The sequence below is a fragment of the Manacus vitellinus genome, unplaced genomic scaffold (genome assembly GCF_001715985.3).
Source record: "Manacus vitellinus isolate BGI_N305 unplaced genomic scaffold, ASM171598v3 scaffold_41_pilon, whole genome shotgun sequence".
Classification (NCBI taxonomy): domain Eukaryota; kingdom Metazoa; phylum Chordata; class Aves; order Passeriformes; family Pipridae; genus Manacus; species Manacus vitellinus.
The window spans coordinates 6,346,813-6,361,780 of NW_021940545.1; the positions used below are offsets into that span (position 1 = coordinate 6,346,813).

Genomic DNA, 14,968 nt, shown 5'->3' on the forward strand with positions numbered 1-14,968 from the left:
TGGAGAGCAGCTGACTGGAAGCACTTAGGCTTGTTTAAACTCCCCTAGTGTAGCGTTACAGAGCACTTCTGGTTTCAAACAGATAAATAAATACCTCAATTGTTAGAAGCCTGACACCACCCCCATTTCCATCCCTGCTGGGTTTTATCAGCCCTGGTGCAGTGAGCTGGTGTGTGGATGATGCAGCTGGGTCAGTAACTTCTCTTTTGTTTCCCCTCTGGTAGGTTGCAATAAAGATCATTGATAAGACTCAGCTGGATGAAGAGAACCTGAAGAAGATATTTAGAGAAGTCCAGATCATGAAGATGCTTTGCCACCCACATATCATCAGGTTGTACCAGGTAGGAGCACTCTGAGGTGGGCTTTCCATCCCTTGGCCCTAGAGCTTTACACTCTGTAGTAGCACTTTCTCCAGTGTTATCCCTCCTTTCCTCCTGCCTGAAACTGGGAAAGTCCTTTATGTTTTCAAGGTCTTGGAGTACTTGGATTGGAGGGGCAGGGGGAAAGTGTGGCTAATCCTTCTCTTTTCTGGGACATGGTGCTTCCGCTGTGGGCTGGCCTCTTGCCACTTGTTTATGGCCATTGTGTGCTTCTCAGTTTCCCAGTGGAAACCGGATGCGGGTTCCCTTTCTCAGTTAAGGGAGGGAGTAAATCTCACCCTGGAGCAGGACTGAGCTGCCCTGCTGTCCTCTCCCTGCCCAGCTCCCTGTGGCCCCCAGGACCTGCTGGTGTGCTCAGCCCTTTCCTGGAAGGGGATCAATGCTGGCTGCAGACCCGCTTGGGAATATTGTTTGCAGACTTTTTGTGCAGCTTGTTTGACGTTTCTTGTCTGCAAACAAACGCCCCAGAGGCAGAATCCATGTGCTGCCCTTTACGCAGGTATCTGGTGATGCCCCTCCTGCTGCACCATCCAATAGAACAGTGAGGAAGGTGCAACAGGCATCACACGAGCAGAGGAACAGAGGGGTCTGCTCCTCGTCTGCGCCTGAGGGACAGGAGTATTTATTTGGACTCCAAAGGGTTAAAACTGAGCAGAAGTGACAGGTTAATGTTTAGCTGCCTTGGCCAAACCACATGTGAGATGCTCACAGCAGGCCCTGCAGAACTGCAGTGTTTTTGAAGGTACTCAGGGAATGCTGCTTTGCAAACTGATGCCTCAAACCTTTTTTTTTATTTTTTTTTAGCCAAAAAACCTTTTTCAGCCTGTTTTATTCCATCTAAAGGTTTTGATGTGATACTGAACAGGTGACACTTGTGGCTTGGCTTTGGTAAGGTGAGAGAAGAGTCCCTGCTGTGGAGTCTCTTTCATCTGGCATATCTTTCTTGGTACTTCCACTGGCATTTATTTTTAGATAAAAACTACTGAAGCTTGGAGTTGGGAATTCAGACCCTGTCACATCTTTGCATCAGGAATGTTGAGTTGAAAAATCGTGTTTTCTTGAGCTTGTAAGACTTAAAAGATGTAAGTGAAAAAGAAGAGTTGTCTATAAATGACAGTTGTGTATAATATGAGAGATTCTGTCTGGAAACAGAAATGTGCTTAAAAATCTACCTAAGAGTTTTCCGGACAAGTAGGATCATTAAGTGGGGCTGTATATCCTGTCCTGTGACAGTGGAGCAGAACTGAGGTTCATCTTTGCTATACTCATGTTTTAACATCCAGAATAAGGGGGATCCAGCTGTTGAAGCAGCTGCACTTGTCTGGATCAGGCACAGATTTTGGAAAAAATGAAGTTTACATGTTCAACCCTAATTCCCAGGAAGAACAGGCGGTGCTGGGCTCCCAGTGCTTGCCTTCTCTGTGGGGATAACAGTCCATTTCATGTCAGAAGGGGAACTTTCACTTTTCTTTGAAGCAGAGAACAGCCAAAACAAAGTCAAAATGTTTCCAAACACCCTGGAGTACTGAAATTACCCTGCTGGGCCTGGCACGGGAGGTGCTACAGTGTGGTCCTGAACTGAAACACCAGGTGTTTTTCCATTGACAGAGCTGCTAAATAAATTGTATCAAGCTTTGGAAAGCACCCCAAATGTACTAACAGACTCTGAAAAATGTGTTAAAAGCCGCTGAAAGCAGGGTGTTACCTGACTGCAGGGGGGGGACTCCCTCCAGCAAAGCCTGAGCTCTGGTTCAATTCTAACAGCTCTTGACTCATTGGGAAGTCACAGATTCAGTGAATGTTCCCCCCTTTGGCGAGACTGTGATGGTTGTTTTAGTGCCTGCAGTGGCCTGAGCAACCAGACAGGTGAACTGGTTTGGTGGTAGCAGCCCTGAGAAGTCTCCCAGGCTGCTGGAACACAACAAGACCAGGGAGCAAATGCTAAAGGGAAGACAAATGGAGGAGGAGGAGGAAGGTGCAGGTGAAGTGTTGTGCACAGTTACAGATTTAGTGTTTGAAACCTGCTGCTTCATTCTTGCTTTCCCCAATTCCAGTCCATTCCTTCACGTGGTTCTGTAAAGCAAGGGGAAGGTCACAGTTTGGATGTGATGAAAGCAGCTATGTGTGTGAGAGGAAGAATAAAGAAGAATAAAATTGGGTTAGATCCATTTCCTGCTGCACTCAGCAGTCTCCTTATGTGTCACTTCTCTGTCCTTGTGTGCAGGTTATGGAGACGGAGAGGATGATTTATCTGGTGACAGAGTATGCCAGTGGAGGGGAAATATTTGGTAAGTACATTTATTGCATTCTTTAATCAGATAATGCACTTGGTCAACTACAGTAAACTGAAAATAGCTGCCACACTCTCCTGTTTCAGCTGAGAGGTGCCCTTCAGCCTGCAAACTTTCCATTGACAAGAGGAGTAAAGGAATAAATGAGAGCAACTTGATGGAAAAATAATCCCCATAACCTCTGTTTCTTCTTTGGGTTTCACTGACAGGTGGTGCTGCTCCTCTTTTGTGCTGACTTTGGGATTAAAGGTGTTGGAAATAGTTATCCAGTCGGATTTTAGTGTTGCTGAATACTTTGCTTCCCAGCAAGTTATATGAACCTCATTGATCATAGTGGAACTGTTGGTGTGTGTTGGTAGCTTTCAAAGAAACAGGCAGTCGTGTGGTTCTGGAGTGTTCTGTGCTCAAAACCATGTCTTGTCTTTTCTCTTTGATATCTGGTGTTATCTTAGCAAGCATCAGTTACATCCCTTCCAAACACCATTGTCTAAGAGTCTTTTGGCTGAGCTTTCTTGACCACAGGAGCTGTTCTTGAAAGGAAAAAAAGTGTCTGTGCAGCACAACTGCAAGAACTACTGACTGATTTATTAATTTGTTTGGTGACCAATAATAAAGCTTGTAGAAATAGGAATTTACTTACACACTGGAATTTTGTGCTGGGTGACAGAGTCAAAATTTTGCAAGATTCTGGCCTGGTTTTGCCAGTATGAGCCTCTGAAAAGGGGGAAAATCCATGTGCTTGAGGTGAGCTGGGTTCAGACAAGGGAGTGAGGACAGTCACTCACTGTCAGCTTTGTGGGAACTCTCCCCCTGTCCTCTTCAGTCATTGCAGAAGATTCACTTTTGATTTCACTTCTCGCTTTGCTGGAGGAGAAGCTGAGTTGCAGTAAAAGACAAAGCTTTTAGTGAAGCAAGGGAAGCCCCAAATTAAGGAAAATAAGAGCTGAAAAGTGCTGGTTTCCAGTAACTGTTATCTGCTACCAGTTCCCCAGTACCTCTGTGGATGGTTGTCATGGCTCCATCTCAACATTGCCCATGTCCTTTGGATTTCTGCCCGAGGAGGTGACAGCCAAAGGGGAAGCAAGTGGCAGCTGATGTTGGGCAAGTGTGGATTGCCCGGTGAAGAACTGACTTTCTCCTGCTGAGTCTTGCAGTGGTTTATTCAAACATGAATCATGGTGCTGGGCACACTGAGCAGTTCCAGTGGCTTGTGAAATTCCCCTTCCAGTGTGCACGAAATCACCTGCATGTGTGCTGGAGTTCACTTGTGTGTGGATCACCACAGAAAAGTATAAACCCCCTTTTTACTTTTTCTCCCTCTTCTGTTGAATTTGGCAGAGATGGGCTCATCTTTTTTTAAATCCAGAACTATGTGCAAGCTCATATACAAACTTGGAATGAATTCTTTGGTTACAAAAATAGCCTTCTGCATGAGTCGAAGTGAAAACCTAATTGCCTTCTGAAAGATTTTCTGCTGTAGTAAATTCAGCTCATTAGCATGGCTAATTTCCATGTTGCTGCCCAGCATTTTCTCCTTGTTGATAGCTGGGAGCAGCCAGCTCTGTAATAGCTGAGGTTTCTCCAGAGCAGAGCCAGGAGATCGTGCCCCTCTACCCGGTGTTGAGGAGTTTCGGGCACTGCCCTCGGTGCGAGAGCAGAGAGGGGGAAACTCAAGTCTCAGCTTTTTGTATTCAGAGTTTCCTGAGGAGCCATTAAGACTTTGTTCTAACAGCGGAAGCAATTTGCAGGGAGGAAACAGGAGCCCATTTTGGGAAGGTTTCCTTGCAGTCCTTACTTCTCCAGCACTGAAGGATCTCGTGTCCTCGTGTCGTGAAGGTTGACGGCAGCGTGGGCTGGTCTGCGCCCGCTCGCTCAGCTGGGGCTCACCTGCTGGGTAAAACCTCCCTGCAGGGCCCTCAGCAAAGTGTCTGTCCCTCTTATGGCAGGGGGGCTTCTTGAGAATGCTGGATGTGCTGCAGAGATGGTGTGTGAGGTGTGTATGAACAGTGCAGCCGCTGTCACTGTGTCCGCTGTCACCCCTTGCTGGGCACCGGGATATCCTTTGGGAAATGGGCCTGTGCTGAGTCTTTTTTATCTTTTTTTTTGGTTGTGTCCTAACACCTGCATGACCTAGACTTTAAACTGTAGTGCTGAGCTGCAGAAAGGGAAGGAGACTGACAGCCATGGTTGTCTGGATGCCAGACACCCAGGGTAAAGCTGAACGCAGCCAGTGCCTCGAGGAACCGGAGTTACAGCACTGTGTTGTTGTGAACTGCAAGTTTTTGTCGTCCTAAGTTGCTTCTGTGATGCTTTCAAAACTTTCCAAGGCTTTAACTGTGCCATGCAGCTGTCAGTATTACAGAGACAGTGCTGGAGGTTGGAATTCTTACTGAAAGAATGGTGGTTTCTCTAAATGGCTGCAGTCAGGGAGTGTTGGCCACGTGTCTGTCCTGTCCCTGGTTGGTCTGGGCTCTGCAGGGATCCCGGGTCAGCACCTGGGAGGGCTGTACCACCTGTTTATCCAAACTGCCAGTAAAAGGGCTGAGAGCTCCTTCAGTGGCCAAGCTGTGCCGTAAGTGTCTTTGATTCATCTGTTACTGGAAATGGTTTGATAATTCACTTTGTTTGCGTAGCGGTGCGTGGGGACCAGGGAGAGAGCTTGGGTTTGCTGTGGGTTTGAGCAGCCAAATGTAAATTGTTATTTTTGTCCCTATCCATGTTTTGCGTGTGGTTGGGTTGCTGGTTTGACATTATGAACAAATGAATGTCTCCTTTTAAACATAGGGTGCTCTTTGTTCCAGGTCCCTCGAGTGTCCTTTTTTGAGGTCAAACGGGATATAGTCTTAAAATCTGGTTTGATTTCAGCTGTTTACTATGAACACTGTAAACAATCTGCAGTCCTCACTGACTGAATATGGGTTCTTGGTTGACTGACAAAAAAACTGCAGAAAATTTAGAAAATGATTTTTGTTTAATGTGGTTACCACGTCTGCCTTGTCTCCTCACCTCCTGCCCACTCATCCTGAACTCTCTGAGCATTCAACTACATGGTGCCCATCTCTAGAAGGTCAAGCTGTTTCTGACATCACAATGTCCCCAAATTCACTGGAAATGTGACTTAATCCACCACATGGAGACATGAAGCTTCAGCAGTGTTTGCTTTCCAGACAGAAAAGCAACTTAAAAGCACAAGGCGTCTGTCCAGAGGCGAGAAGTGGAAACTTGTGTGTCAGTCCTGTCTCTGAACCAGCTCATTTTTCTTCAGTGGAGGATTTTATTGTTTTTTTAACTCAGAGAACGGCGTCAGGTGCTTCATATAAGTACAGAGACCAGTGACTGATATTTCTAAGGGTTGTGGAATGAAATTACACATTCCTTCCTCTCTGGGAGACACTCAGAGGAGCATCACCCTGCACCTCCAGCCCCAAGGAGCACGGTGACATTGGCACAGCACGTCTGGGTGCTCTGGCACACTCAGAGCAGGGTGCTGGCTCCCAGCTGAGCACTCAGGTCAGCTCTGGAACCTCCATTGCATGAGAGGTTTATGCAGACTAAGCTCTCAATGGTTAATTTTGGCATCCAGTTGCCCTTGGTGGTATGTGAAGTATTCTGTAGCCTCATTGTTCCTGTCCTTCCTCTGGAGCCTGTGCAGAAATGTCAGCGGGCTGCAGGGCTGTGCCTACGTGCAGGGCTCGGGGGCTGGCCCCTGCTCCCAGTTCTTCATCAAAAGTGAAATTTCACGCCCAACCTAAAAAGGGTTTTTTGCAGCCTAAGCAGGACTGACTCATCAGAGGGGCAGCAGAGTTTTCTGTGTGAGAGGCACAGGGCAGAGAGAAGTGTGCTGCAACTCTGTGTCACTGTCCCTGCCGGGGACAGGGGGACCCTGGTTTGGGCAAAAATATGCTTAGGAGAGAACTTGTAGGAAGACACCTGCTGCAGTAACTGGATTTGTTTTCTTGCCTGCAGGAGAATTGCTAAAATATTTCCGAAATTGTTGAGAGACTGGAGCCTTGTGCTTTGTTTTAAGGGCACTCGCTGCGCTCCGAAATTCCAGCGGTGCAGAAGGTGTGAATGCCCTTGTTTAGGAGCTGAGCTATTACCTGTTGATCAGTGGCAACACTTCAGTTGGAGCAGCCCTTGCTGAGCTCTGCTGTCAGTCTCCAGCTCCTCAGAGTAATAAATTTATGACCATGCAAATGCCTTAATGAAATACGACGGGGCAATTTGAGATGCTACCTTTGCTTTTCCCAGCAAGTGAGCTGGGGGTCAGATTTGACTTGGTGATGGTTTTCCTTCCCCAGCCCTGGCTCAGACTTGCTTATGGAATAAGTTTATCTGATGAATAAAAAGTTAATTGACAAGTTCTTTGAAAAAACACCTCAAGTCTGTTGCTCAACATGAGCAGGCAAAGGCAGAAGTAGGTTGCTGTGCAGTCAGGAGCAGCACAACTGCTTTGATGGATCTTGGTAATTAGTATTTACTGCGAGTCAATTATGTCACAGGTATTTTAATTAATGGGTGACTGGGGAAAAACACAGCCACCCGATGAGAAACCTGCACAAGTGATTTATTGTTATTATTTTCCAGAACAGGTATCTGTATCGAGCCCCCAGTTTTAATGGGCTTTAGGGAGGGACATGGAGCATTTCAGCCTAATTTTGGCCAGAAGTCTTTCAAGGCCAACTCGATGTCCCTGCTGAGGGCTTAGAACCTCCTGAAGTGGGCCAGGGGATAACAAACCCCTGGGGTTTGGGTGACTGGTGCCTCTGCTGACCTATCCTGTGGCCTGTGCCAGAGGGGACAGGGCTTGTGTAAACCTCCAAAACTGTTCCTGTGAGCTGGGGAAACTTGGAAACCCCCCTGGTCCCACGTGTGGTTACTGGGGACTCTCCAGGGCACATCTTGAGTTTCTCCTGGGTTTTTATGGCGCTGTCCTCAGTTCCATAATCGTGCAAGCTGCTGTTCCTACCTGTGTCTCTTACCTGCTACGTTAGTTTTAGCCAGATTCGCATATTGGGTAGAAAGGTATTAGGAAAGGGCAGTAATTGTACCTCATAATTCATCTGCCACTTCGATTTTTATGCTTTTACTGGCAGAGTTTTGCCTGTTCTGCTGATGCTTCAGGGAGAGGGATGCTTTTTTTCCTCCTTTCTCTGCCATTTCTGCCGCCTGTCTCCTGCCTGCCCATCCCTGCTCACGGGACAGTGAGGACTGGCTTCTGTAAGCCTGGTGCTTCCAGGTTTTAGGTGGATTGACTCCAGTTGGGTCACTGCTGTGTGCCTGCCTTTGTGATCTCTTGGAGAGGCTTTTCCTGTCCGTGTGTGCAGCGCTGCCTTCCAAGGAAAGCCCAGCTGGCAACAAATACTACCTTTGAGTGAGAGTGCAGGCTTTCAGCAAAATATTTGGGAGTGCTCAGATTTCCGTAGTGGAAGCCAGTTCCATTTTTATAATGAAATGCTTTCTTGGATATTGCAAGGATGTTTTTTCACCAATCTGCAGAGAGGGATGGTGTTAAATACCTCCTGCAGCTCGTAGCTCTGCTGGCTGGAAAGCTGAGGTGAGGAGCAGGTTGTGTCTGTAACTGCCTGGGACCTCACTGGTTCCAGCAGGAGTTATCTGTGAGGCATGTTAGACCAAAGACACAAAATCCAGAGGGAAGGTGGGATGGCACATGGCCAGGAACCTGCACCTCTCACTGTGGAGATGATGTGATGTGAGGCTTGGTGCCTGACTGAAGGCAAAGGTTGGAAAGCTTTGATTTTACTTTGATGTAGAAAAAGATACTAAAACCTTTGCCTTTGTCACAAAACAACTCTGTTTTTCCAGCCGTGCCCTCAGCTGTCCTCTAAATGAAATAAATGTTAAGCCCTTCCACTGTCTGTCCTTGCCCCCTCAGATCACCTGGTGGCCCACGGGCGCATGGCCGAGAAGGAGGCCCGGAGGAAGTTCAAGCAGATCGTGGCTGCTGTCAACTTCTGTCACTGCAGGAACATCGTCCACAGGGACCTGAAGGCAGAAAACCTCCTCCTGGATGCGAACCTGAACATCAAAATAGCAGGTGAGCTGAGCAGAGCGGGGTGGGGGGAAGGCAGCTGCTTTCAGGAGTTCATAAATGTGGGCATTGGCTGCTTCCAGGTATTCAGGGGGAAGGAAACGCAGTGCAGCTGAAGGAAGCTTTGGATTTCTGAGTGGCCTGATGCCCAGAGCAGAAACTGCCAGGTTGCAGCCAGGAGATTTATGTCTCCCTTCGAGTAGTGCAAAGTAAAAGAAGGAGGAAAAAGAGCAGGTTTGGCTTCCCAGGCAGACATGTGGCTGCAGACACTCTGGTGTTTGGTCCTCCGGGTAATGGGTGAGACAGTGTCACAAAAGTGACCTTGTTCTGAGTCCTGCTGCTGGGTTAGGGCTTCTTCAGAGCAGGTCAGGCTAGGTGAGAGGGAAGGAATGGCAAAGCAGGGATGACAAGGTGGATGGCAGAGCAGTGAAGGGGAAGCAGCACTCCTGGAGTCACTCAGGATGAGCTCTGACAGAGCCAGAGTGGCCCCAGGGCTTTGGGGGCTTTAGTCACTGCAGGGAGAGAAACTGAAGTTGCTGAACACACAGGGCCCTCTGCTTGTTCCCAGAGTTGTGCAGGACAGTGGGAATTTTTGGCACTAACTGCCCTTCCAGAGACCTTTCTCCTTGGACATTTCTGTACTGACCTAACACAGACCTGCATGTCTGATCCTCTGACCGTGAGACTGAATCTTGGCTGCTGAGCTCTGGGGGGCACTGACTAGGTCTGACTTTATTTGGCTTTGTGGGATTATGTAGCAACTGATTGAAACAGGAAGATTTAACGCTGGCCTGGTCATCCAATTTCATGGGCTTTTGAAGTGGAAGACCTTATACTCACCATTTAATTCTAGCAGAGCCTAATGCACAGCAGAGCAGCTTTGGAAAGCCCTTTGTTGCCCCCTCTCCTAACAGACTTCCTGGGAGAGCTTGTGCCTTTTACAAGCATTTGTCATTTGTTTGTTTGTTTTGTTTTGTTTTGTTTTTAAACTACTGAGGGCTACAAAACTTTTCATTCTGAGCAATTTTACTGCTGGGAGGTGGGGAGCTGCTCCTCTATCTTGATACCATCTTGAAGAAAGGAAACAGTCTTGTTTGTTATGTTTACTGTTCTCTCATGCACCATCCTTAGGTATTAGGTTAGAGTTTAACACTCAGCTCTGGTAAAATGATTAGTAATTTCTTAGGCTTCCCTCATCCTCACTTTTTGAGGAGGGGATGGGGAGGGAATAGAAAGGAGGGAAGGACCTGATGAACCTTCCTCTGGACGCTTAACAGTCTGAACCATGTCCTGCTTGGCACAGGGGTGATAACCTGCTCGTGCTGTCCTGGGAGCAGGAGATAAGTGAGACACTGATGGAGTGGAGCTCCTGGGAGTAGGAGTGGAGAGGTCATGGAGCTCCGGGGAGAGGCTGCTCAGGAGGTCTCTGAGCAGCACTTTCTGGTGGTTTGTGCTGCACTAATGATTTGAGGCCATCTTGTGTTCACGGGGAAAATCCGCTCTGTGTGGAGGGGGAGGGTGCCTGGCAAACAGCGAGGAGTTAAAAACTAACCCAGGTGGAAACTGGAATTCGACTGAATTTGCTGAAGAAGTGTCCTCATGAGCAGACTGACAAGCTCTGAAAATTGTGGAAACCTTTTTTTATCTAAGGGAGTTGGAAACTCCTTTCCTTCCAAATCTGTGCTCCCAGAATGACTGCAGGAGATAGTCCCCACCCTGGTGGTGGCAGTGTTTGCCTTGGCTGGAAGATGCAGTAGTGCTTTGAAAGGTAGCCTGGAAAAGCTGATTTATGGTATAGGATTTTCCAAGTATTAAGTTTTCTCCCTATAACTCATCAATTACAACTTGACACCAGTTCTTCCATTGTTTCAAGAGTGCAAAAATCAAGAAGTGATAGCAACAGATCTGCTTTACACCAGACCTCCCAGGATAAGTGCACAAAGCCAGCTGCAGTGGTGGAGAATCAGCTGAACCTTCACTGCCAAACCCATTAACAGTGTCTAACTCAAACTTCTGGAGTTTTCCAGGCTCTCAGCAGTGCAGATTTTCTGGCACATTCCTCCTGACCTCCATTTGCAGCTTTAAATCCCTTACCTGGCACTAAGCAGGCACCTGGCTCTGAGGGAGGGAGCGTGGCAGCCCCGGAGTGGGGCAGTGCTGCTGCTCTCACTGATGGTCACTATTTGGGGTTTTTTTTTGATTGATTGCTGCTGTACTATTTTTCCATAAACAGTGAGATCCCAGCGCCGTGACCCTCGCTCTCATTTTTCCCATGGATGCTTTTTCTCCAGTGTACCTTCTCAGAGTCTGAGTCAGTAGCTGCTGGCACTGCATTCCCTGTGCTCCCGGCCGGAGAGTTCAGCCAGGAGTTGATGATTGCTAAACACCCAGGCCTTCCCGGGGATGGTTTTGGAGAGGAATCTGATCTATGCATCGCTTTGCATTCATTTGCAAGAGTCTGCTGCTCCTTCCCCTCCTGAGGATAAAATCCCCGTTGGGCAAATACTGACGCCACTCCCTGAGCTGTGCTCTGAGGAAACGTGAGGGACTGAGCCCATGTTTTGTAACAGAGATGTTTCTTTTAAATATTTTCCCTATATCACATCATTGTGACTTACCTTGCTCTTACAAAAATGCCCTTTTCCCTCCGCATCTGTTTGTGGAATGAGACCTGGTTACCCCCTGAGGATTTGGATTTATAGGTCAACTTGGCCTGTGACTTCCCATAGATTTTAAGAAAGTTTATTTAAGTGGTAATTTGCGGTTTTGTTTGGTTTAGATTTTGTTTGTTGCTCTGGGGTTTTCAAATCCTTCCCTGAACTTTTTTTGGGGTTTTAAAACCCTGCTGTTTTCCCCAGCCCTGACCTCGGTCACTCAGCACAGGTGGGAGCTGGAAGCTGTTTCCAGCCTTTGGGCAGTGTCCATGTATGACAGAGCCTCTGGCTCCAGCTCCCTGCAGAGCCCAGCAGTGTGGAGGTGCCGGGCAGAGCAGCAGCTCTCCACAGGGAGAAGCTGTCATCCCAAAATCCGGGGCAGCCATGGGGTGAGTGCAGCAGCTCCAGGACCTGCTGGCTGAGCGGTGCCGTGCCTGTGGCCCCCTGGCCCTGTGCCCTAAGGAGAGACTCCAAGGGTTCCTCTGGGCCCACCTCCTGTTCCTGGCCAAAAGAGCTGTGAATCCCTGGGCAAACCTCAGCATGATGTGGAAGGGGTGAAGTTTCCCAGCCGGCCAATCTCCAGCAGCTCTTGGGAAGCAGAGAAGGGTGTGGGAGGCAGCTGTTGCATGTCTGTTCTGAGGCCGTGGTGCTGCCAGCTGGAATGGCACCACCCTGGAATGGCACAGCCCAGGAACAGCACATCCCTGGGATGGCCCACCCCTGGCATGGCACACCCTGCCTGTGCTGCTGGCACTCACCATGACCAGTGCAGCACTCCAGTGCACCTTGGGCCTCTCGTGTGCAGGGCTGGAGCTGCTCCTGGCTCTGCAGGGCAATAATCACTCCTTGGAAAATACAGGTGGTTCCCCAAGTGCTCAAAGCCCCCCCCCCGAGTACATAAAAGGACAAATAAAAGTGTCTAAACCAGAATAACTTGCTCAGAATATGGGAAGTACCAAAATTCCACAGTCGGAAGGAGTTTCCATCTAAACCTGACCCAAATGCTGTGTTGGGAGGTGGAGTCACATCCAGTGCTGCAGCGTTTTGGTGCTTGTTCCAGTGGCCATAATTCAGGCACTTGTTACACATCCTGCTTTAAACGTGAGACAGCAGCTCAAAAGCTTGCAGAGGTGGAAAAGACAATTGTGCAGCTGAGTGCTGTTTCCCTGGAATGGTCCTCCAAAGGCTCACTGGAGGTTTAAATGGCTTCATAGCCAGCAGTGAAAACCCAAAGGGTGTGTAACTGCCTTGTTCTGATACCGTGGTGCTTTTAAAGAACATTTTACCATCTCTGTGCTGTTTTGAGGTAGGGTTTGAGCAGCCTGGTCTGCACTCCAGGTGTTTCCACAGGAACAGGCTGTGTTAGGTATTCTTCATAAGCATAAATCATCTCCACAGCAAGGACTTTCCCCCTGTGGAGGGACAGGAAGAAGGAACTCGGCTGTGCCCTCCTGGAGCTGAGCTGGCAGGAGCAGCACCAGGTGGTCTGCTGAGTTCTGCAGAAGCTGTTTGAAGGAGGAGAGGAGTCACCTGAAATTAGGTCATGGAAAATCCTGTGAGGAAAGCAGTGGGAGCACGGACTCACAGTTGGTGCATTCTGTGGAGTGCTAGTGGGGTTTGCCATGCCTCTGGCACAGAGGTGTTGGCCATCATTGGCCTCACTGATGGCTTGCTCTTGGGATTTGGTGTGGAACTGGTAATTAATTGGTAATTAACTGGTAGTATTGAATGTGTTAGAGCAAACCTGGAGTTTTATGTGATTTAGGAAAACTAACCTTTCTCGATGGCTACAGGATTCATGCAAAGTCCTTCCCTTGGAGCATGGATAAAAAGCTGTAAGGAGAAATTAGCAGATAAAAATGAACATTCATTTTCAAGGTGAATGTGTATTTATTTCAAGAAATGGGGAAAAAAAAAAAACCTTTGTGCTTTTGTATCTCAGGTATTCTTTATCATTTGTATGCAGGTATTAAAACACGCATTTTCAGTCAAATTTTCCTTGCACAACTTTGGGATCTTCTGTTTCACTGCCAGGCTGTGCATCACCCTGGATCCTCTTTCTGACCAGTGACAGAGGCAAAACTCATCTTCAGAGGTTTCCACTTGCTGCAGCTGCACTGTGTGTTTTTGCCACGATGTTTTTTGCTTTAATCTGTCAGAATTTGCAAACTGAGTGTTCCTGGCCCTCCTTGCTCTCCCACACCCTGCTGTGAGGAGCTGCTGCTGCTGCAAATGCCATGAGAAATGGCCTTGTTGCTGTGGGTCCCCGTCCCTGGGCATTAATGTCACCTGCCCTCCTGCTGGCATGTCTCTGGCACAAACAGAGGCACAGCCCTGGCAGTGGCCCCGCTCCTCGATGGAGCTGCTGCTGAGGACACCTCCTTCACAGGACATGGGCACACCTCTGTGACAGTGTGTTGGCTTCAGTTCAGCTGAGGTAAAAAGGGGAAAGCAATTCAGTGAAGGTTCTTTCTGTTTAGGAGAGCCAACTCACTTCTCTTGGGTTCAGCCTCGTTTCCTTACCCCTTCCAGTGCAGGTCCCAGCTGTGAGCCAGGGGGAGGCAGGTTAATTAGCAGAGAATGCCATTAGTGCCCACATAAGCTGATGGCTGGCTGCCTCTGAGGTGAAGACCTTTCTTTTGATTTCCCTTTCAGGATTTATTATTTGCTGTTGGTGAAGTATTTGTAGAGCTGCCCACCATAACCAAAGTTTCCAGCTCCTGTAGTGCTTTCTGGAAAAATCAAAATTCCTCTTCTTTTTTGCTTTTGCACTGTCTGTGCTGGCAGGTGCCCTGGCCCCAGGGAATTGGGAAACGTGACATGGAAGAATCCAAAGGTTGGGAATTAACTGAAGATTTATGTGGGATTTCTTGATTACAAGATGAAAACCCCATTCCAGACCATCCACCTGACTTTCAGCAACCCTCAGTGATGTGATCCCTGGTGTATCGATTCCAGCATGGAAATCACATGGCTGAAAAATGAAGAGCAAAATTCTGGAAAGATCTTTGTTCTGCTAAGCAAAAGCAGTGTGGGTTTAGTGTGTGGAGCAGGCTGAAGTAGTGGGTTTTTTGCAGCAGGTGTGTTTTATACTGTACAAAGTGGATGTGGCACTTGGTCTTTCGTCAGCACCCCTGGAGGAACGACTGGACGTGGCACTCAGTGCTCTGGTTAGTTCAGGACAGCTGGAGTGAATCATAGTCCTCCAATCAATTCTCTTTGTTCTTTCAGATTTTGGGTTCAGCAACATCTTCACCCCTGGCCAGCTGCTTAAAACCTGGTGTGGGAGTCCCCCCTACGCCGCTCCAGAGCTCTTTGAAGGCAAGGAGTACGATGGGCCAAAGGTTGACATTTGGGTATGTGATGAACCTCTTTCTCTCTGACTTTGATCTAATTCTTGCTCTGTTTGTTTGGCTTTGCTTCCTGAACACTCAGTGCACGTCTCAGAGAAAAGCCCTGACATGGCAAAAAGTGTTTTCTGAAGAAAACGCTTCCAAAATCACATTCTGGCCGCCACCTCCTGTGTTTTCTCTATGGGGAGGTGCCAAACCCATGAGCTGCCCAGCAATGCGTTTTAATTTCGTTTCCCAC

The 14,968-nt window shown here is 48.1% G+C and overlaps 1 protein-coding gene across 5 annotated transcripts in view; it reads left to right on the forward strand.

The window, feature by feature from the left end:
* Positions 1–228: 228 nt before the first annotated feature.
* The window catches only part of SIK3 (SIK family kinase 3), a 36,916-nt gene continuing 22,176 nt past the window's right edge, over positions 229–14,968 (forward strand). For all 5 annotated transcript variants that reach the window (XM_018078674.1, XM_018078676.1, XM_018078678.1 and 2 more), the window contains exons 1-4: positions 229–341; positions 2,605–2,668; positions 8,568–8,729; positions 14,609–14,733. In XM_018078674.1, the coding sequence (XP_017934163.1) occupies positions 300–341; positions 2,605–2,668; positions 8,568–8,729; positions 14,609–14,733 (393 nt within the window). In that variant the 5' untranslated portion in view covers positions 229–299. The remainder of the gene's footprint in view (positions 342–2,604; positions 2,669–8,567; positions 8,730–14,608; positions 14,734–14,968) is intronic.